The following is a 22,340-nucleotide window of genomic DNA, read 5'->3' as shown; positions in this document are numbered from 1 at the left end:
TCAAGGGTCCTGGTGCGCCGGCAGGGGGCATGATGGCTGGGGCACAGGTGGAGGGCAGGGGGTTGGGGCACAGGTGGGGTCAGGGCCTCGCACAAGTGAGGGATGAGGGGTTGGGGCACAGGTGGGGCAGACACAGACAGTGATGTTGGCTTTCCCCTGGTGGTGGTGGGGCACTCTGCAGATGGGGCAGCCGGAAATGAGCGAGGACTGTATTCAGATGTACTTCAGGGTGAAAGGGCCGGTCACCCAGTTCCTCGGCCGAGCACACCTATGCAGGGCCCAGCTGTGTGCCCCCAAATCCTCTGACAACCTGGTGAGCACGGCTTCTGCCTCTTGGCAACCATCTCACACCCCCATCACCCTGCAGAGCGGCCTTGGACTGCAGGGCAATGGGCAGGGCTGTAACGGGCAGGGATGCGGGGCTGTGCTCCTGTGCTGGGCAGCTGAGCTGGCTCTGGGAGGTCTGCTGAGGTCATGGTGTTCCCTGTACACTGTTTTAGGAGGAGTTTGAGAACTGCGTGACTCAGTACATGAAGGCTATAAACTTCGCAAAAGGAGAGCCACGGTAGGCGTGATCCTGTCCGCTGGTTGGTTCCACAGGCCACTCCAGGGCTCAGGCACAATGTAGACAGCTGGGGTCTCTGCCTGTTTCCTGGCTGCTGCCCAGACTGTGTGCTGCCAGGTTCTCCTGGCGCTCAGAGCTCTGGGTACCCAGAGCGTGGTTTGAGGACTTGCAGGTGTGTTAGGAGGCTGTCTTCCTCACGAACCCTCGTTTTGACGGTCCCCAGGGCCGCCTCAGCTGAGTGTCTCGGGTTTGGGGGTTCTTGAGTGGGGAGGAGGGCCACTTGAACCCAGCCTGTTGCTCCAGGGAGGTGGTTCCAGCCCCCGGTTGAGGCTTCCTTCCCCAGAGTTGAGGCTGCAAGCTGTGGATGTGGCTGGCACTGGGGGCACAGTGTGTTCGCATGGGCAGTGTTTGGGATCTGGGCATCCCACAGATGGCCAGCCCTGGAGCCAATGACCCAGGCAGAGTGGCCCTGGCCATGACAGTTCTTTCCCTGGAGAAGCTGGAGGAAGCACAAGGCCAGGCCCGTGTGCCGGGTGCCGAGCGAATACCCTGGAGGAGCCGGCCTCTGCTGCCGGAGACGCCAGCCTCTCCCCTCCTGGACACTGAGACAGCAGAGTGTCTGTGCCCACAGCAGACCCACCTGGTGGGGCCTTGCCCCACCCCACAGGCCCCACCAGGCACATCCACCCTGATGGGGCCTCCTGCCCCACAGACCCCACCAGGCACATGGCCTTTGTGCCCAGAATGTCTTGGGCCTCTGTCAGGTCACTGACTGAGGTCAGCAGTTCCAGAAAGCCCCCCGACCCCTCCCCCGCCCCTGTTGTCCCTGCCCTGGCCAGCTGTGGGGCCGACTGCCCAGGTGGGTTGGTCAGGCCCGGCTGAGCTGGAGCCGCTTGGGTGGCTACTGCCACCTGCCGGAGCTGCTTGGAAACGCGGCTATCTCCGCTTGGGTTGCAGGTACTACTTCCTGGTGTTCAACGCCTCTGTCCTCTACTGGCGAATGGTGAGGCCTTTCCTGAAGCCGGGCTTCCGCCACCACGTGATCCCCAGCCTCTTCCAGATCGTGCAGGTGCTAAATCAGACTGACGAGGAAGATAAGGACTGGCGCGCGGAGCTGATGCTGTGAGTGGAGGGGCCGGTCCTCGGGGGCCCCGCCCTGGCCCCCATTGGCACTGGCTGGCCTTTAACAACAAGCTTGCTCTTTCCTAACGTCTCCTGTGCAATTGGGATGCTGAGGAGTCCCTCCCCTGCGTCTGGGGTGGCCTGGCTGTCTCAGCTCCCGCTGGCCCTTACTGGGAAAGCCCAGACCCAGGAGGTGCCTAAGCTGCTGTCCGCAGGATGTCATCCTGATGTGGTGGGGCCCACAGCTGCAAGGCCTGCTGGGAACCTGGCCGCCGCGTGCCGGGGCAGCCAGCAGTGTCTTGGCTCAGCCCAGCTGTCTGTGTCCAGGGAGCTCCTCGAGTGTTACCTGGAGGCTGGCAGGAAGGAGGAGGCGGCCAGGTTCTGCTGCTCGGCCGCACCGTTCATCAAAGCACACGTGCCCCAGCGGTATCGACATCTGTACTCCATGATGGTGAGCCTTGCACCGCGGAGACAGCCTGGCGGACAGCTGCCCCTGGGCAACCACGGGTTCAGAGCTACAAGTGAAAGTGGGCTTGTAGACCTGACAGGGAGGCGTGTGAACATAGCTGCTCTAAACAGGCGAGGCAAAGGTCTTCCTCTGTTACTCCTAGAATATTCTTGTAATGGCTCTGAGTTTTCCATCAATTCAAGGTTTGTAACTGCACAAGTAATGACAAACATGGCCACCAAAAGCATTCCTCACCTTTTGTTGGTAGGGAATTAGCTTCATTTAGTGTAAAAATTCACAAAAACTTGTGGGAGGACATGCAGCCGTCTGCCTGCCTGTTTGTACCCAGATAGCTTCGTGGCCTCGCAACAGCTGCATTAGAATGACAGACACGTCATAAATTCCTGTGTCTGGCAGGTGCGGCATGAATTAATGGATGATCAACAGTTACAGGAAGAAAAGAAAAATTCCATCAGCCTGTCCATCTCTTACAACATTAGCATACTGAAAGCGTAAGTGACTGGGGTTGGCGGGCAAGTCAGAAGACTCAGTCCCTCTGGAGGGAGTCCCTGCACAGCGAGTGAGTAGGAGAGACCTTGGCTGCGCCCTGGGCAGAGGGCCGGGCAAGGTGGTCGGAGGGCGACCCCGGGCTGCTGCACTGCCCTCCTAGCAGACATGACATGAGGCCAGATAGCCCCAGGTGCACGGGGCAGCTTCATGGCCAGGAAAGGTGGGGGAGGCATCAGCTGTGTCCCGGCCGGGTGGGACACAGCACACAGAGCTTCAGATATGTCTGTGAGATGGAGCAAAACCAGGGTGATTTGTGGGCAAGCTCCTGATGGGAGGTTGGGAGCAGAAAGGGAGCTGTCTCACAGAGCAGTGAGGGCTCCTTGTGCAAGTGTGGTGTGAAGGGGCCCTGAGGACTTGAGGTAACGGTAGACGCTAACTAGGATGGCAGTGACCATGGTGGACTCGAGGCTGAGGGGGTGAAGGGTGAGAGGATGAGGTCGGAGGGTGAGCGGAGGGGTGAATCAAGAGGGTCAGAGTGTGTGGTGAGGGGTCAGAGTGGGAGGTGAGAGGTGAGAAGTCAGACTGATGGGTGAGGGGGTCAGAGTGGGAGGTGAGAGGTCAGAGGTCAGAGTGGGAGGTGAGAGGTGAGAAGTCAGACTGATGGGTGAGGGGGTCAGAGTGGGAGGTGAGAGGTCAGAGGTCAGAGTGGGAGGTGAGAGGTGAGAAGTCAGACTGATGGGTGAGGGGGTCAGAGTGGGAGGTGAGAGGTGAGAGGTCAGAGTGGGAGGTGAGAGGTGAGGGGTCAGAGTGGGAGGTGAGAGGTGAGGGGTCAGAGTGGGAGGGGAGGTGTGAGGGGTCAGAGTGGGAGGTGAGGCGTGAGGGGCCAGACTGATAGGTGAGGGGTCAGAGTGGGAGGTGAGAGGCCAGAGTAGGAGGTGAGAGGTGAGGGGTCAGAGTGGGAGGTGAGAAGTGAGGAGTCAGACTGATAGGTGAGGGGGTCAGAGTGGGAGGTGAGAGGTCAGAGGTCAGAGTGGGAGGTGAGAGGTGAGGGGACAGAGTGTTGGAAGTGAAGGGAATTCCCTGTGAGAGTCATGTGACTTTAGATGCCCTGAGCAACAGAGGGTCTGGCTTGGCCAGTGGGATCTGTAAGCACCTGTGTGCTGTTTCTGGTGAGGCTGGAAGCTTCCAGTGAGTCAGGGAAGGAAGCAGTGTAGCAATGTCATGGGAGGTGGCATTGTTACGACCCTTTCCATGGGAAACATCAGTGTGGAGTCGCAGAATTTCTCTTGGAATAATCTTAGTAAACGTGACAGGATGTTTGGATTAATCCTAGAAAATTGAATAAAAATGAGTTACCAGAAGATGTCAGCAGAATCCTGAAGACGGCCCATAAGCATCTGGGTTTCTACAATCACCAACGCTTTCCTTCCATCAGAGAGGAAAAGTGAGTGTGTCTCCATTTACATCCCGCTCTTTACCATGTGCCCAGTGGGACGGGGGCAAGTGGGCAGAGCGCCGCCTGCACCAGGGCCGGCTCTGCTTCTCCCCGGGCACTTATGTCCTGAGGTTTGCGCAGCCACTCAGGTCATGTGGGCTCCACGGCATCTCAGAACACCAGGAGCAGTGCGAGGCACTCCCCCCTCTACCAAGCCAAGCCTTTGTTGCATGTCCCAGAGGCTTGTTTCCATCTGACACTTGCTGTGGTCTGCCGGGGGACTGGAGCAGGTGCCTGAGCTGGGGGCACATCTTCCTGAGAATGTGCTGTTTTCTTACAAACTTCCATGCACTCTCCACAGTCTATACTTGATTGATTTACTTACTTACATATTCATTTTGAAAGGTAGATTAAGGAAGTGGGTTGGGTCTCGCATCCAGTGCACCATTCCCCACAAAGGCCACAGTGACAGACACGAGGCCAGTCTGAGGACGGGAGCCTGAAACGCCAGCTTGGTCCTTGTGGATGGAAGATCCTCATACAGCCAGCGACTGTGGATCAGACCAGAGGCGCCGCTGTGGCAGTAGAGGCACGCTCACTTAAGCCTGCCTCTCTGTCACTGGGTGCAGGTGGTTTGCAGGGAAGAGCTCATGCGAGATACCAGAGGCTGCGGTGGGGTGGGCGCACCTGCAGACCTTGCCCGCCTGGGCTTTCAGATTTCTGTGGGTCAGCTGAAACTCGGACTGGTGCCCATACGGAATGCTGGCACCACACGCGGGGGCTTAACCTACTGTGTGTGGAGCCATTCCTGGAAATTTTTTAAAATGCATTTTTCAGGGGGCTACTATTTCTTCCTCACCAACCCTGGGCCAGATGCTGTCTCATGCCCCTTGCACATACCCACCTCCCCAGCTGTCTCCCAGAGTCCTTGTGTGGGCATCACTGTGGAGGGGCTGTGGGTACAGCTCTAGTTCTTGTCTTCCTCCACTGTGGCCCCCAAGACCCTCAGGCCCTCAGGATCATGAGCAGTGACTGGTCCTAGCATCCCCATGGCCTCACCCGGTGCTGACTTGCATGGGGAGGGACGGCCAGAGCGGGCTCTGAGCCCCATGGCGCAGGCTTTCCTGTGGACCATCATGCCACGAGCATCGACTCTGCTTCTGGAGCCCAGAGAAGAAGCCATATTCTCTTGGAGGGGCCCCTGCCTCCCTCGGGGCTGGAGCCTCGGGGTTCCTGCTGGCACTGTACCAGGCTCAGATGCCTAGAAGCCTGCAGCCTAAGGCTTGTCCCCTCTGGCTCCTCCTGCGTGGTGGGGCAGCCAGGCAGCTCTGACTTGGTCAGTGTGAGTGGTAGGCCCATGTGGGCTGGAGCATAGGTGGGAGGGAAGCTGAACATGGGGGAGGAGGTAGGCAGGTACAAAGATGCCTCATCTAGAGCGCCTGTGGGAGAGGGCGAGGCAGGTGTTGCTGGGCTGCGCCACATCACGCCACGCCGTGTAGTGGCTGCAGGAATCTTGACTGACCAGAGGGCACCACTGTGTTCTGGGTACACCCCTGCTGAGTTGCGGGGGGTGGTTCCCCAGGGCCCATTGGACAACGCCCCGAGGCACAGGGATACTCCTTGCGGTGAGGTGCGGACAGCCCAGGCCACGTGCCCACTCCCACACATGGCAGGAGTGCTCAGTGCCAGCAGTTCCTTTTCAAAGCTCATGCGGCCTCTAGCTTTTTTTCTTTTTTTTCCTTGCATTTGCTTTAATGCACACGTCTACATCATACAGCTCGTCACCGGACAAAGCCTGGATTGGGGGCGTGTGCATTGTCGGCATTGTGTCGACCTGTGTGCCTGCTCCAAGGAGGGAGGGCCGGGCTCCACGGTGGGAGAGCTGGGTCCGGGAGTGGGAACGCTGGGTTCCGGGGCAGGAGAGCTGAGCTCCAGAATGGGAACGCTGGGTTCTGCAGCGGGAGAGTTGGGCTCTGTGGCGGGAACCTCCTGCTGTGAGGCCTGCAGACAAAGTTGCTGGGTGGCCATGCCATTAGCCCGAGGCCTCTCCCAGAGCCGCCTGACACAAACACCTGTGGGAGGGTGGGGGTTGCATACAGTGGGGGCTCAGCTCTGGTTTCCTGCACGCCTGCCTCATGGCGGAGTGAGGGGAACTGCTTCATCTCACGCAGCTCGGACTTCCCAGTGGGACTCCTGTTTTGCTAACAAAATCTCCCTCACTGCTCTGGTTCTGTGTCCATGTCTTCTGCTGCTGGCTGACATGTCCCCATCACTCACCCAAGTGGGGTGCTTTGTCTCTGCCGGCCCAGGATGCTCCTGCTCTTTGAATTGGCTCGTCTCTCCTTGACCTTGAAGTGCGAGGAGATCTCTGCTGACTGTCTCTCAGACCTGAAGAAAATGGACAGTCAAGTAAGTGGGTCAGTGACTGCTGCTGACCAGGGGCACAGCGGGCACCCCTGTGTGCGTGTCCAGGTGTGCCACAGTGAAGGAAAGGCCAGCAGGTGGAGAGCTGTGGGCACGGCGGGCACCCCTGTGTGCGTGTCCAGGTGTAATACTGTAAGGGTTAATTGTAAAGGTGACTGTACTCCTGGAAGTCTGGAATCTCCAAAGAGACACCTGCCTCCTGTTGTGAGCAAAGCTCCTGTTTCCTGAAAGACCAGGAGGCAGCCAGGAGATTGGAATAACCTTGGAGTTTTTGGATTTACAGGAAAGAAAGCTACCTCCGAGGCATGTTGTTTCATTACTGTCTGCATTGAAGTGATATGATTAGGACCCCCAGGCCTATATGTTGTAAATTCCTATCACATGCTTTCTGTTTTGTGGTAGGCAGTGGGCTGATCCACACTACATGGATCCTGAGGCTGTGGTGGGCAGTGGGCTGGTCCACACTGCATGGATCCTGAGGCTGTGGTGGGCAGTGGGCTGGTCCACACTACATGGGTCCTGAGTGTGGTGGGCAGTGGGCTGGTCCACACTGCATGGATCCTGAGCGTGGTGGGCAGTGGGCTGGTCCACACTACATGGGTCCTGAGTGTGGTGGGCAGTGGGCTGGTCCACACTGCATGGATCCTGAGGCTGTGGTGGGCAGTGGGCTGGTCCACACTGCATGGGTCCTGAGCGTGGTGGGCAGTGGACTGGTCTACACTGCCTGGATCCTGAGTGTGGTAGGCAGTGGGCTGGTCTACACTGCATGGATCCTGAGGCTGTGGTGGATTCTGAGCTCTTGGTTTCTGCACAGAATTTTGCATCCAGAAGCCAAGTGGGTTCTAAGTGAAACCTGTTTGCTGAACTTGTGGGAGAAAGTGTCTGAAATTGGCTTCGTTATCGAAAAGCTCAAGGTTGTGTTCTGTAGGGAGTCTCCTTACTGCTGTTACAGTGTGCACAGACAGGCTGGCTGGTGTGGAACTGTCTGGGTTTGTTCGTCACCCTGCTGTAGGGAGTTGCCTTACTGGCTGGTGTGGAACCGTCTGGGTTTATCTGTCACCCCTGCAGTCGTGTGGCTTGCTTGCTGGGTTTCTCATTAGCACCCACCACATCTTGAAGCACTCTGTGATGCAAATGGATTCCCACACTCCTTCCACTTGCAACTCTCTGGGTGCCTACAGGACCCTGGGAAGCTGATAGAAATTGAGTGTCTGGAGTGTGAACTGGAAGCTTTGAAACTGGAAAGCAGACTCAAAGTCTACACCCGGGCAGCTGTTGAGGTGAGGCTTGGCAGCGTCGTTTGGGGTGCTGGAGTGGGTGCTAGGGGTGTCATCTGGACCTGTGCTGAACCTGCCCCCACGCAGGACAGGTGATGACGTGAGGGAGCTGGGAGAGCCCCCTCCCCCGTCGCAGTGCTGCCTAGACCTGGGTCACATGGACCCCGGAGCTGCACCCTTCACAGCCACTGGTGGTCCAGGAGCTGTGGGAGTGCCGGGCCCTGCATGGTGGGAGACAGAGCGGGCGGGGGCCAGGCCCTGTGGGGATGAGGCAGGCGAGGAGAGTGTGAGTGGGCACGCTAGGGCCAGGCTCTCAGATGCCAATATGCCCAGTGGGGCAGGCTGCGTAGCGCCGCTCAGAGGCATCTCCAGGGTGGGCATGATAAAGAAGACCCCTGTGCTGGAGGGACAGAGCCCCGTGTGAGAACCCATCTCTCCTGTGCCAGGTCATCTGGGGCAGGTCACCAGGCACTGTCACTGACTTAGGGATGCCATCTGACACATGGGATTGGAGTACCCAGTCCTCGATGAGGCCCATGGCTTCAGGTCAGCACCAGCTGGACCAGGCCTTGCCTTGCACGCCCTCCAGAACTGTCTGCTGCCTGCTCCGTAGGCCCAGCTGAACATCGTGAAGAGACTGGATGTGCTGCTGCAGCGTGCGGTCCGCCTGGGGGACGCACGTGTTGTTCACGTGGTGTGTGCCACCCAGTGGGATGCCTGCCTGCCCCTGTTGCAGCACAACTTGCGGCACCACCTGCGGAAGCCTCTGGGCAGCATTGCAGAGGTCCTGGAGAAGGTGGACAGGTGGGTGTGCCCGCAGGCTGTGGTCCCAGGCAGGGTGGCTGTGGGGGAGGGTGGGAGCAAAGTGGGCAGGGCTCCAGGGAAGGCGGGATGGAGCTGTTGGGCTGAGGCCTCGGCCCTTCCCGGGGTGCCCGTGGACCTATTTGCATGAACCTCTCCTGCTGTGGCAGTTGGTGGAGAGCCTCTTTTCACTTGCTGGTGGTGTTTTCTTGGGGTCTCCTCGCGAGGGACCCTGTGCCTCACGCCCGGCTTGGAACTGCCAGCGGCCATGGGGGTCTCACACTGCAGGTTCCTGGAAGAACTGGTGTTTCCCAATTGGGCAGTGGCCAGCACCTTGCCACAGTCCTGGTGACAGTGCCTGGGTTGTCCCCAGGAGTCTGCTGAGGGCTTTGCTCATTATTCATCTGGCGTGAAGGGTTGATTATTGGGGGTATCTCTGCTCACTGTCCGCACTGGGAGTCCTTACTCATTGTCCACACTGGGAGTCCTCACTCACTGTCCACGCCGGGCATCCCAGCTCACTGTCCACGCCGGGCATCCCAGCTCACTGTCCACGCCGGGAGTCCTCACTCACTGTCCACGCTGGATGTCCCAGCTCACTGTCCACGCCGGGCATCCCAGCTCACTGTCCACGCCGGGCATCCCAGCTCACTGTCCACACCAGGTTCCCTGCTCACTGTCCATGCTGGGAGTCCCAGCTCACTGTTCACGCTGGGCGTCCCTGCTCACTGTCCACGCCGGGAGTCTCTGCTCTTGTCCGTGCTGGATGTATTCACTTAGTGCCCACGCCGGGCATCCCAGCTCACTGTCCACACTGGGTTCCCAGCTCACTGTCCACACCGGGCTTGCTGCTCACAGTCCATGCTGGGAGTCATCACTCACTGTCCACGCCGGGCGTCCCCGCTCACTGTCCACGCTGGGAGTCCTCACTCACTGTCCACACCGGGCGTCCCCGCTCATTGTCCCCGCCAGGCATCCCCACGCACTGTCCATGCCGGGTGTCCCCGCTCACTGTCCACACTGGATGTGTCCACTCTGTCCACACTGGGCATCCAGTGGTGGGGGAGTCGTGCGCTGTGCTCTGCCTCCGGCCATCTCCTTTCTGAACAGGTTCTCAGCCCAGAAGGTTCCACTCTGATGGGGCACTGCCATGTCGGCTGACACTTGGTGGTTGCGTTTTGTGTCTGTCCAGGGCATCTCCTGAAGTCAGTAGCATTTCTCAGACTCCCCCACCTCCTGTAGAGGACCCCTCCTTAGCAGGCTGTCTGTATCCGCATCTGCTATGTTGGGAATTACAATGCAAGTGTTAAGCAAAGGGAGCATGCCTGTCCCGAGCGCTGGAATGTTCCGTGTGTGTGTTCATGAGAGACGTGAGTGGGCATGGACAATGGGGCTTCCACCTGACGATGCAGCAGCTCCACCTGGTGGGCCCCAGTGGGTGGCTCTGAGAGCCTCTCTCCTGGAAGGTCTCCAGGTGGTGGCTGAGCATTCTGATTGTGAAAAGCTGGTGTGATCTGGATTTGGGAGTGCTCTGTGCGAGGGAGTTTGGACTGTGAGTCTCCTGGTTAGAGCAACTTCTGGTCCAGCTGTGGCCGCTTGAGGCTCATCCCGCCCTCCCTGCAGTTATCAGAAGTTTTGAGAATTCTGTCATGTTTTCTGTCTTAGCTTCTTGGTTTCTAAGCTGTGTCCTTGGGGAGGGGCCCCTGTAGGGTGAGAGGCCTGCCTGAGGCCAGCACCTGCATTGCCCAGCCCCGGCCCCTCTCCGCAGGGGCCAGACCTGAGCCCTTCCTGTGGCTGGGGCACCATGGTCCAGCTTGTGATGACCCCATGGTGCATGAGCAGTAGTAGGTGTGGGTCCTCTCAGTGCTGCCAGCCGGCGGCGGGCACCTCACAGGTCTTTGTTCTCGGAGCAGGTGTCTGCTGGCCATTGCCTGCTGCCTGCTGTCTTCCTCTGTTGCACTGAGCAGGTGGCTTTGTTCTCTGCTGGCTCCCCACCTTCTGGGGGAAGCGGGCTGTTCCGAGCAGGGGGTGGGGGTCCCCTGTGCGAGACGTGTCCTCTTCCTGCTTGCCTCGGTGTTTGGGCTCCAGCGTTTCCAGCCCGGATCTTCATGTGGAATCCTGTGTGGGTCCTGCTCTCAGCATCTCTGGGGCAGTCAGCTGCCTCTTCCTCGGCGCTGCCCTCACTCCCAGCAGGTCCAGCCCTTGCCGTCTGTCTCTGGGCTCAAGGACCCCTTTGTTCCCTAGTCACGTGACCCTCAGCTAGGAGCGGTTCTTATTTCAGTGATTTTCCTTTAGCTGTTTCCACTTTTTCTGGGGCTGTTCTCCACTGGAAGGCCATGTCCCTTTGCTCACCGACACTGGAGGAGGTGCATGGGTACCCTGAGCTTGCAGTGTCTGTCTAGCACCCAGCCCATCAGTGTCAGCCGTCTCCTTGTGTTTCTCGTGATTTTTGTCAGGTGATTCTGATGACATTCTGAATTGCATTTTGTTGTCTTTCAGGAGGGGGTTTGTTTTCACTCAGTTTGTGCCTCAGTTGTAGCCAGCATTTTGGAGCCATGTGGGGTCATGTCTTGGGTGGCACTGGACCTGGCCTCCCGGCATAAGGTTTTGCTGTTGAGCTCTGTGAGGGCAGGGCTGCTCTGGGGCTTAGACCCCTGTGACTCTGGTGTCCCAGATGTTGGCGAGCCACTGGCCAGGCTCCTCCCCTCTGGCTGAGCTGACCAGCAGCACCCCAGCATAGGGAGAGCCGGCTTGCCCCTGCCCCTCCCAGCCGAGCCTGGGCTCAGCAGGGTCATTGCTGGCTCTGTGACCCTGGGGGACCGGGGGACCCTCCACTCAGGGCTTGCCATGGCCTGATATGGCCACCTCAGGGACACCACCTGTCCACAGCCTCATGACCCTTCTGCGCTGCCAAGTGCACATGGAGCTGGCGCACATTGAGGAGGATGAGGACCGGCTGGAGCCCGCCATGCAGCACCTGCAGAAGGCCATGAGCCTCGACAGCTTGGGCCTCTACCAGGACAGGCTCCAGATGGCCATGAACCGGCTGCGCCTGTGTACCATGCTGTACCAGTCCCCAGAGCGTGCGGAGGACAGAGCCATCCTGGCCATCGAGCAGGTACCACATGGGGAGGAAGGCAGGGACTTCCCAGAACCCACCCTGCCCTGGGCATGTCCCTGGAGCCCCAGGGCCGCTCTCCTGGCTGCAGGCTCCAAGGAGCTACCACTCACTGGTGGCCCCTTGCAGGCCAAGAAAGTTACCCTCAAGGACAGTGTCAGGAAGCAGCGGGCCCTCCTGGTGAACGCGGGGTTGGCCTTGGCGCCTGACACCTTCCAGATTGTGCTGGACAGTGAGAATGAGGCTAAAGGTGAGACCCAGCTTGGCTCAGCTCTGGGGCTGCTCAGGCATGCCCTGCCTCTCCCCTCCCCACCCCTATGCTGGACATGTGGGGCCCCTGGCTTTCTGGCAAGCTTGGGGCACCACAGTGGGCACCTTGACTGCCAACATGCCAGTTCAGGCTTCCCAGGACCCCGGGTAGGGATGACCTCTCCTTGCACTGCCATGTCCCTCAGCGCCTGAGCAGACCAAGGTCAGGCATAGGGTGAGTCTGAGGGGTTAACGGCCAGTATGGCCCAGGGACGAACAGCACTGCCCAGGGGATGGCCAGGACTGCCCGGGGGATGACCAGCACTGCCCGGGGGATGGCCAGCACACTCAGGGATAGTTAGCATACCCAGGGACAGCCAGCACTGTCCAGGAATGGCCAGTACTGCCTAGGGGACACCCAGCACACTGGGGGGATGGCCAGAACAGCCTGGGACGGCCAGCACTGTGCAGCAGCCCTCAGGGACTCATGGGCTTTGGCCTGGGCTGCTGTTGGTCTCACAGAGGCTTACCTGCTCACACTAAGCTAAGGCCGCATCCCTGTGGGGCTTTCTTTGCTGGTCTCAGTGTCCAGTGGGAAGAACAGAGGCCGGTTCACCTGCCTGTTCGCGAAGGCGCGGCACCACATGATCAGCGTGGACAAGGCTGCGGGGCACCTGCGGCGCCTGGGACACGAAAATGACAAAGAGAGGTGAGTTAGGGAGAGACCCAGCCCAGTGCAGCCCAGTCGGGGGGTCCCAAGGGTGGGGTCTGAGAGCTAGAGAACCCCGAGGCCCAGATCTCCACGCTGGAGAGACACTTCCCTTCTTGGGTGGGAAGACATGCTGGTCACCTGGAGTGGGAGGTGATGATGTGCACGTGGGTAGAGGGCAAAGGGCAGCCTCGTGCTGGGCATATGGTGTGAGGGTCACCTCACTAGCCAAGTGACACATGCCCAGGCCCCTGGGTGTGGCCTCAGTTGCTATCCTGATGGCCAAGGGTCGGGGTGATGTCCGTGAGGAGCTGTGGTTGCCCAGAGACCCCACTCAAGCAGGTCACTACCAGAAACACATGGCCCTGCCCTCTGGTTCCCCTAGGCAGCATCCTACCACAAGTGCTGTTTGTGGGTTCTGCCCCTCGAGGTTTGGGCTCCCAGGGTCTGGGCATCAGGGAGTGTGATCTTTGGGGTTGTCCACATCCCACTCGTGAGGGAGACTAAGGCTGTCCATGGCACAGTGACCGGAGCAGGCCCCTAAGAGTTTCCCAGCACCTGTCAGGTGGTGTTGGGGCATAGCCCCTGACCTGGTACAGTGCCTGACCTGGTACATCTGCCCGCCTGGGCCATGGCTGCCACCTGGGCCTTGGGGGCTTCTCCCCATACCCTGGGCCTGGGGCATGGCTGCCACCCGGGACTGGGACGTGTCTGCTACCCGGGCCTGGGCATGGCTGCCATGGGGGCTTCTCCCCACACCCTGGGCCTGGTGCATGGCTGCCACCCGGGCCTGGGGCGTGTCTGCCACCTGGGCCTGGGCGTGGCTGCCTTGGGGGCTTTTTGGTTGCCATGGGGGCTTCTCCTCATACTCTGGACCTGGGGCATGGCTCCCACCTGGGCCTGGGCGTGGCTGCCATGGGGGCTTCTCCCATACCCTGGGCCTGGGTCATGGCTCCCACCTGGGCCTGGGGCATGGCTGCCTTGGGCTGCTCCCCAGCCGAGGCCTTCCTGGCTGGCTGATTAACCCTTTGCCATGGGTCCTATGAGCAGGATAGAGATCTGGATGGAGCTCTCCAAGGTTGCCCGGAAGCAGGGTGTGTGGGATGTCTGTCGGGCAGCGAGCCGCTTCTGTCTGCTCTATGACAACATCAAGGCGAGGAAGCCACTGAGGGTGCGGAGAGGTGAGCACCACATGGGGTCCAGGGTGAGTGCCACATGGGGTCCAGTGTGAATGCCATATGGGGTCCAGGGTGAGCCACGTGGGGTCCAGGGTGAGCGCCACGCGTGGTCCAGTGTGAATGCCATATGGGGTCCAGGGTGAGCCACGTGGGGTCCAGGGTGAGCGCCTTGCGGGGTGCAGTGTGAGCACCACACAGGGTCCAGGGTGAGCACCACGTGGGGTCCAGAGCGAGCGCCATGCGTGGTCCAGGGTGAGCGCCACATGGAGTCCAGTGTGAGTGCCATATGGGGTCCAGGGTAGTGCCACCTGTGGTCTTAGGGGAGTGCCATGTGGAGTCCAGGATGAGTGACATGTGAGGTCCAGGGTGAGTGCCATTTAAGGTCCTGGATGAGCACCACTGGGGTCCCAAGTGAGGGTCATGCCGGTCACCCCCTGCCCATCATGGGTGCTCTTATTTCTGGGGCCTCAGTGTCCTGGATGAGCCTCCATGTGAGGCCTCCCTGATGCGGTGGAGTCAGCCAGCCACAGCTGAGGGATGCTGGGTTAGCGCGTCTGTGAGAACACACACCGTGCGCAGTGCGGTCATTGCAGTGTTGTTTCTGGGGTGTTTGAGTGCTTGGTGAATTGTACATCCTATGGGTCATTGCAGTGTGGTCCCCTGGGGTGGTTGAATGCCTGGGGAATTGTATACCCTATGCCTATTTGTATCAGGGACTTGGATACTCGCCTGTTCTGCCCTATTTTCTGCTGACCTTGAGTGACTTCCCTCAACTCCAGTCATCACTGCTGTTCTCACTTCTGGGCAGCTGTGTGTCTGACCATGAGCTGGCTGTCCCTGGTCTATGGAGGGTCAGGCAGGGAGGCCAGAGGTGGTGTGGGAGCCTACAGGCTCAGGGCAGACACTGTGGTACGACCAGACTCGTTGCCTCAGGGCAGGTGTGCTGGGCTGCCTGCTAGAACGGGATCCTGGGACTGGGCCAGTACCCCAAGCCCAGGAGGACTCAGACCCTGGACAGTCAGGAGGAGGCAGCAGATGGGAGAGGTGTTGGAGGGGTCAGGAGGGGGAGGGGCAGAGTTCTCTGTGGGCCCAGAAAGTTCGCCAGCCACCCCGCAGCACCTGCAGGCCTGAGCTGTGGACGCTGTCCCTGGGAGCTCCCCAGAGACCCCTGTTCCCACATGGTCTGGCCTGCCCAGAGCGCAAGTTGGCTGTGAGCCAGGTGGGCCAGGTGCCCAGCACTGTACTTCCTGCAAACAGTGGCTCCGCTCCCCCAGGGAAGAAGAAGAAAGGTGGGGAGGGGCCCACTCAGGACTGCGGGGCCCTGCCAGAGGCCTCCCTACAGCAGCCGCTGCCAGACCTGCTGCGGGGGTTCGCGGAGGTGGGATTCATCAACGCCGAGGTACGTGCCGCATCCAGGCCAGCGCTGTCCACTGCCTCCTCGCTCATCTTCACACCACAGCAGATACACGTGACCATGGCAGCCCACACTTCGCACCTTCGTGTGCCAGGGAGGCTTTTCCAGAGGACCACAGAGTCCACAGCAACACTTGTGGATGTGGGTTCACGGATTGTGAGCAGTGGCTGCTGTTTCCAGTGTCACAGCCCTTGAAGGGGGTGGGTACTTGCTGAAAGGGCCAGGGCCATGCCTCACTGTCCAGGCCCTGTCCACAGAGGCCCACACTGTGGCTGGCTGGATCCAAACCCTGCCAGGGGGCTCCTGGGCTGACCCCCTGACCCAGGCCTGGGTGGTGGTCTTCGGGACCATTCTAGAGTAAATTCCTTTGGGCTTCCTGGCCTGAGTGACGCTCTAGATTACCCAGTCTGTGAACAACAGACCTGTGCTGTGGACTCAGGGCGTGGGGCTGACTGTGGAGCTGGCCACATGGTGAGCCCAGGGCATGGCTGGGGGACTGGGCAGCTCAGACTGGTAGTGCACACTCTACCCTCTGCAGCACTCAAACTCATGGAAAGGAGCTACCCAGTGTCCCCCACATGCCCCTATACCCACAGCCTCTGCTGTGTTCCTTGCATCTACCCAGCCCCTGACACCCTCTGCTATATCCGCACCCTGTCCCCATGCCCTCTCTGCTGTCTCCACCCTGTCCCCCATGCCCTCTGTGCTGTCCCCCACCCTGTCCCCCATGCCCTCTGTGCTGTCCCCCACCCTGTCCCCCATGCCCTCTGTGCTGTCCCCCACCCTGTCCCCATGCCCTCTGTGCTGTGTCCCCCACCCTGTCCCCCATGCCATATGCCCTCTGCTGTGTCCCCCACATCTCCCTTGCCCTATGCCCTCTGCTGGGTCCCCCACCCCATTTCCCACACCCTCTGTGCTGTGTGCCCCATCTCACATATCCCCCCACTACCCTCCCTTGCTGCCCCCTGCTGCTCAGGCCACTGTCCACTTGCTGCGGTCAGAGGGTGTGGAGCTGAATGACCCACCTGTTCCTCCTGAGGATTTGAGCCAGCATCCAGCTGGCTACGTGCCTGAGGCCCCCGAGACAAGCACAGAATGGATCACATACAGGTCAGCTATGCTGTGACTGTGGGTGTCACCGTGGGGCCACGGGCCCAGGGTCTTCTGGGTAGACTGCCTGGGGACCAGTGTGATGGGTGGAAGCCATGACGGCCCATCAGCCTCTGGCACGCCCAGCGGGAGGCCAGGCAAGGTCTGCAAACCAGAGGTCCTGGACTGAGTGGGCGAAACACCAGCAGAGGTTGCACCTGGCTCTTAGAGGGCGCATGCTCCCTGCCCTTCCCAGCCGGCTGTGAGGCTGGCTGACCTTGTCCATGCCCAGGGGCAGTGCCCACGGGAGGGAGACTGAAGTGCGGGCAGCACGGAGAGGAGGCAAGGAGGAAAAGGGGACGCTGCAGAGGTGGATGGGCCAGCCCAGGCCGAGCCTTGGCAGCTGTCGTGCTCAGAGAGGAGGGTCCCAGAATGAGGGAAAACTAGCAGGGAGCAGCTGCAGGCGTCCAGGTGGGAGTGAGACCAAGGGGGCGAGAACTGGGCAAGCTGTGCCAGACAGTGCCAGGTGGCGGTGGAGGTGGGGTGGGGGCAGAACCCGGGCCCCTCCAGGTCTCTGTGCAGTCCCACCCTGCAGGCTCCAGCAGCTGCACCTGGAAGTGCCCCACCACTCTGTGAGGCTGCGGGGGACCAGCTTGAGATTGCCTCAGATCTCCCTGGTGTGTGCTCGGCAGGACCTGGATAGAAAGCCTGTCGCAGTACGCCATGAGCAACTGGCTGCGCTCGGCAGAAATTGGCCAGGAGATCGGTGAAGCTTGGATTGTGCAGAACGCCATGGTCTACATTCTGAACCACAACCGCCACCTCATCGAGGCCGGGCGGCAGAAGGAGCTGGTGGAGGCCCTGCACCACCTGCTGAACATCGTCAGGCACACAGGCCACAATGGGTGGGTGTGCACCGTCACTTCCACGCTGGGAAAATGTCCAGCTGGAGCCACAAATGTGGGTAGTGAGGGGGTCAGGATTTCTGTAGTGGTAGCGGGCTGAGGTGGTACAGACAAGCAACGGGGTGGGGGTGCAGGGTGGTTTGGGAGGGTGGTGGGTGAAGGAAAGGGAAGGGTTGGGGTGCATCAGCGGTGCTCACCCTGTGGCGGGCCCCTAGGTCCTGGACCAATGGCTTCCTCCTCATGGCATGGCTGCCCAACTGGGAGCAGCCCTGAGGCCACTTCCAGCTGTTTTCCGTGTTGTCACCCCATGATGTTTCCAGTGGGAAATGTGGAAGATGCAGTGCAAATCCTGGGGACTCGTGAGGGGCTGTCGATTGCTGCCCCTCAAGGCCTCCTGCACAGTGGGCATGGTGTCACCTGGCCAGTGGGCACGGTGTCACCTGGACAGTGGGCACGGTGTCACCTGGGCAGTGGGCACAGTGTCACCTGGGCAATGGGCATGGTGTTATGTGGGCAGTGGGCATGGTATCACGTGGGCAGTGGGCACAGTATCACATGGGCAGTGGGTACAGTGTCACCTGAGCAGTAGGCACAATGTCACCTGGGCCGTGGGCACAGTGTCACCTGGGCCGTGGGCACGGTGTCACCTGGGCTGTGGGTACAGTGTCACCTGGGCAGTAGGCACTACCCATCTTTCCAAAGCCAAGACCAAGAGCAGTTCCTCTCATGGGCAGGGAGATAGGGGCGGCTTGCTCCGGCAGCTCGCTGTGCATGGGAGTCGTCCCAGCTGTGCTGGCATTGTGTGTGACACTCTTGTTGCAGGGATGTGCAGACCTTGGCTATGTTGTGCAGTGCCTTGGCACGAGGCCTCATCATCAGTTGGATCCCAACCCAGACACCAGAGAAGTCCAAGAAGCTCGGGCGGCCCATTGCGCAGCACACCCCGCTGGACTCTGGAGCCACCAATGATATCAGGACGGCGGTGGAGGTGCAGCCGGGGGTAGGGGGAGTGACACCAAGGGGCATGAGCCTGGAATGTGGGGCCTGTCAGGGTGGGAGCTGTGACCCTGGGTGTGTAAGGCCTATCAGGGTGTGAGGGCATGGGGGTGTGAGCTGGGGGTGTGAGGCCTGTCAGAATGTGGGCATGAGCCAGGGTGGTGTGAGGCTTGTCGGGGTGGAGCTGTGAGCCAGGGGTGAGGCCTGCCAGGGTATGGAGGGTGTGAGCTGGGGGTGTGAGGGTATGGAGGTGTAGGGGGGTGAGCTGGGGTGTGAGGCCTGCCAGGGTGGGGGCTGTGAGCTGGGGGTGTGAGTCCTAAGGGTTACTCGGGTAGCAGTGTGACCATCCTCTTAGAAAAGCACCTGACCCAGCATGTGTTCAGATGAGGCTGGGGTGCCCCCACACTGAGTTCTGGGTAACTGGGCATGTGGTGGTTAGGGAGAATTTTTGGTGCTGTCCAGAGCTCTGAGCACCCTCACCCTTTGTAACTGAGCAGTCAGCCAAAGCCTGAGAGATGTGAGTTGTTGGGACCATCGTAGCTCAGCAGGGCGGGTGGTATCAGTGGGTCCAGTGGGCTCAGCGGGGCCAGGCCCTGGGCTGGCAGAAGCAGGTGAGGCTGAACAAAAGGACAGTGCCCCTGTGGACGCCCCAGCATCAGAGGCTTGGCTATCAGGCTGTGTCTGTCACTCGCAGACCCACGGTTACCGTTGAGGGAGCCGGGGGGCACTGCACCAAGGTGCAGAGAAAGGGGTGGGGAGGCAAGGGCGGGGCTGGTCATGGAGTGAGCACTCCTGGGGCCAGGCCATGGGGACACTGAGGTGTGGAGTGAGAAGTGCATCCAGTCAGTCCTGTCTTGTCCATCTCAGGTCTGCGAGTTTGCCCTGAACCTCATGGATGGGAGTGGCCCTGAGGAGGCGGTGTGCATGAGCACGCGGCAGCAGTTGGTGGCCACCTGGGTGAAGGCCAAGCAGCTACAGCAGCAGCTAGGGCCGCGGCTGGGCCCCGAAGGGCAGGTGCGCCTGTGTGTCCTGTCCCTGGGGCCACTGGGCGCTGACCACACGTCGTGTGCCACAGCATCTTTAGGCCCGTGTTCTGGGTAACTGGGCTGGTTGCCCTTGGGACACAGGGCAGGAGGTGAAGGCATGGGAGCCCTGCTGGGCTGCTCTCTGGGCCCTCTGTAGATGGTCCTGCTAGGCAGGGTGCAGGGCCTTCGAGCTTGAAGACCAAGGACTGGGGAGTGGTGGACCCAGGCCCCCTGACCTTGGCTGCTGTGACGTGACCATCAGTGATCAGGAAGCCCCAGGAGCCTGGCTGGGGATGGGGACAGGGCCTGGGCCAGGTCGAGAGATTTTGCTGAAAGCCAAGGAGCGTGGGGCTCATGGTGGGTCCCGGCAGAAGCTGCCAGCCCAGCTGCCACCTGTGTCCATGGGCTCCTGAGGTCATGGCCTCTGGATGACCCAGGATGACATGGACATGGTGCCACACAGCCCCAGGAGCTGCAGCTGCTGCTCTCTCCTTTCCCACAGAGCATGCCCGAGGATGTCAACGCCGTGACCAGAGTGCTCGTGGCCTTAGAAATGTACTCATGCAATGGGCAGGGCCTCCTGGACTTCAGTGTGCCTCCCCTGGCCCAGGTAAGCACCCCAGACCCCACCATCCCTCCCTGGCCCAGGCAGGTGTCAGCTGCAAAGAGGCCCTGACCCTAAGACAAGGAGAGCAGGGTCAGAGTCCTCCCTGAGGTCTCCCCAGTGGATGCTGTCTGAGCTTGACCTCAGTTTCATGTCTGGATCATCCATCCTAGATGCCCTGACGTGGCAGCTTTGCCCCAGGAGACAGCCTGAGGGGGTCTGGTCATTCCCTGCCACTGGTGGTGTATCCTGGGGACCTCACAGTGCTGGGTCCTAAATGTGTGGGCCACCTGGGCACCTGACATGTCTCTCCTCCACCTCCTGGAAGGTGGTGAAGATGGCTTCCGAGTGCAGCTGGTTGGACCCCCTGGTAGAGCTGCAGACTCTGACCCGGTTAGCCCACTTTGCCTATGCGGCCCACGACCACGAGGCCGCCATGGCCTGCACCCACAGGGCCATGGAGATAGGCATCAAGTACCTACGGATGCTTGGTCCGTAAGTAGCCCTGTGGCAAGTCCTTGCCATGTAGATGCATGGTGTCCCCATGGTGTAGACCTGTGGTGTCCTCATGGTGTAGACATGTGTCCCCGTGGTATAGATGCAGTGTCCTTGCAGTGTAGACCGGTGGTGTCCTTGTGGGGCAGATGTGTCATCATGGTATCCCCACCATGCAGACCATGGCCCAAGCTCCTCACGGTGTAGACTCGTCCTGAGCAGAAGTGGGGTGGGGGAGGGGCAAGGCCCAGCCTCTGAGCACCTGCTGCCCATCAGGGTCGAGGCCCGGCTCATGGCAGAGATGCTGAGCACCGCAGCAGGCATCCAGGGCAGGAGCATCATGGAGAACCTGAAGGGCAGGAAGCAAGTGCGGCTGGTGGCGGCCAAGGCCTTCATGGAGAGTGCCAGGTGCCTAGCAACTGGACAAAGGGGTTGAGGGCGGGTCAGAAGCCTAAGGCACTGAGCAGTGGGAATGGGGCATGCACCCCAGGGAGACTCCCCTCCTCTGAGTGTCCAGAGGCCATGGGGCCGAGCAGATGCTGCCCTGAGAGCCGTGGTCCACACCCACCCAGCCCAGCATGTTTGCAGGTTTGGGAGCATTGCGGGCAACAGTGCCCTGGTGATGCTGGCCGCGCGGCAGTACTGGAATGCCTGGCTGCCTTTCCTGTCCTCAGCGGTCAGCAGGAAGAAGGCCAAGGGCGCCGTCCAGCGGATCATCAACCTCATCAACAAGACGGAAGCCAAACCGCAGGTGCCGGGGTGAGGGATGGGACTGATGGGCCAGGTGCCAAGGACACCCAGACCTGGTGGAACTGTCTGGCTGAGCGCAAAGCAGGCCAGGATCTCCCCACACTCCTTGTCCTCCTAGAGGTCCCTTTCAGAGCAACACACTGCATCGAACCCCTGACTTTGTGGCCTGAGGTTTGTGGCTCCTGGTGCAAACCGAGGTTGAGGGTGGACCCTATGCCTGGGGTCTCCCCTCCACCCCGGCACCCGCAGGGCCCTGTGCTGCTGCCCGGGTACCCACAGAGCCCTGTGCTGCTGCCCCACGCTGCTGCCCGGGTACCTGCAGGGCCCCGTCCTGCTGCCCGGTTACCCGCAGGGCCCTGTGCTGCTGCCCGGGTACCCACAGGGCCCGGTGCTGCTGGCCCATGCTGCTGCCCTGGTATCCGCAGGGCCCTTGCTGCTGCCCGGGTACCCGCAGGGCCCCGTCCTGCTGCGCGGTACCTGCAGGGCCCTGTCCTGCTGCCCCACGCTGCTGCCCGGGTACCCGCAGGGCCCCATCCTGCTGCGCGGTACCTGCAGGGCCCTGTCCTGCTGCCCCACGCTGCTGCCCGGGTACCTGCAGGACCCGATCCTGCTGTCCAGGTACCTGCAGGGCCCTGTCCTGCTGCTGGGCTTCAGGACTTTGAGGTTTCCTTTGTTGTGGGTTAGCCTAGTTAAAGGCTTGTCAGCTTTGTCAATGTTTTTGTAGAAACAGCTTGCAGGCTGCAAAGTTTCTTTTGTTTCTCTGTGCTGTCCTCTCCTGCTGCTCTGGTGTTGGCTTGTTCTTTTCCTTATTTCCCAAGATGTGCAGTTAGACTACGCATTTGAGGTCCATGTTCCCTGTCAGTCTGGGCATCTGAGGCCGTGCGTGAGGCCGTATGCGAGGATGTGTTCTCCCATGTGCTCCTGTTCCCTGCTGGTTTAGAGCCAACACTCAGCTTCAGTTTGCTGTCACTGACAAGACTGAGGGCCATGGGCTGTGTGGGCCACAGTGTTTGCACTGGTGTGTGTTACGTAGGCATGAATTTGCGTGTGTGGCGAGTGCATGGTGATGCATATATGCTTGTATGTGTGTATATGTCTTAATGTGTAAATTTTGGTGTGTGTGTGGTGTTACATGTTGTATAATAATGTCTTTGTGCTGTGTGTACCTGCATGGCATATTTGTATGTATTTGTGCTGATGTGTTTATTTGTGGTGGTGAATGTGTT

General features: G+C 60.2%; 1 protein-coding gene across 1 annotated transcript in view; it reads left to right on the top strand.

The window, feature by feature from the left end:
- CFAP46 (cilia and flagella associated protein 46) overlaps window positions 1-22,340 on the top strand; it is a 51,383-nt gene that overhangs the window by 469 nt on the left and 28,574 nt on the right. The window contains exons 3-24 of the mRNA XM_058671664.1: window positions 182-313; window positions 501-565; window positions 1,523-1,687; window positions 2,015-2,138; window positions 2,553-2,647; window positions 3,979-4,089; window positions 6,390-6,489; window positions 7,686-7,784; window positions 8,395-8,585; window positions 11,472-11,700; window positions 11,830-11,950; window positions 12,535-12,658; window positions 13,709-13,839; window positions 15,111-15,235; window positions 16,227-16,360; window positions 17,032-17,244; window positions 18,067-18,232; window positions 19,108-19,254; window positions 19,768-19,875; window positions 20,198-20,364; window positions 20,641-20,772; window positions 20,953-21,115. Of these exons, the coding sequence (XP_058527647.1) occupies window positions 182-313; window positions 501-565; window positions 1,523-1,687; window positions 2,015-2,138; window positions 2,553-2,647; window positions 3,979-4,089; window positions 6,390-6,489; window positions 7,686-7,784; window positions 8,395-8,585; window positions 11,472-11,700; window positions 11,830-11,950; window positions 12,535-12,658; window positions 13,709-13,839; window positions 15,111-15,235; window positions 16,227-16,360; window positions 17,032-17,244; window positions 18,067-18,232; window positions 19,108-19,254; window positions 19,768-19,875; window positions 20,198-20,364; window positions 20,641-20,772; window positions 20,953-21,115 (3,042 nt within the window). The remainder of the gene's footprint in view (window positions 1-181; window positions 314-500; window positions 566-1,522; window positions 1,688-2,014; window positions 2,139-2,552; window positions 2,648-3,978; window positions 4,090-6,389; window positions 6,490-7,685; window positions 7,785-8,394; window positions 8,586-11,471; window positions 11,701-11,829; window positions 11,951-12,534; window positions 12,659-13,708; window positions 13,840-15,110; window positions 15,236-16,226; window positions 16,361-17,031; window positions 17,245-18,066; window positions 18,233-19,107; window positions 19,255-19,767; window positions 19,876-20,197; window positions 20,365-20,640; window positions 20,773-20,952; window positions 21,116-22,340) is intronic.

This window comes from Ochotona princeps, chromosome 13 (genome assembly GCF_030435755.1).
Source record: "Ochotona princeps isolate mOchPri1 chromosome 13, mOchPri1.hap1, whole genome shotgun sequence".
NCBI classification, from domain to species: domain Eukaryota; kingdom Metazoa; phylum Chordata; class Mammalia; order Lagomorpha; family Ochotonidae; genus Ochotona; species Ochotona princeps.
This window is presented reverse-complemented; position numbering and strand designations above follow the sequence as displayed.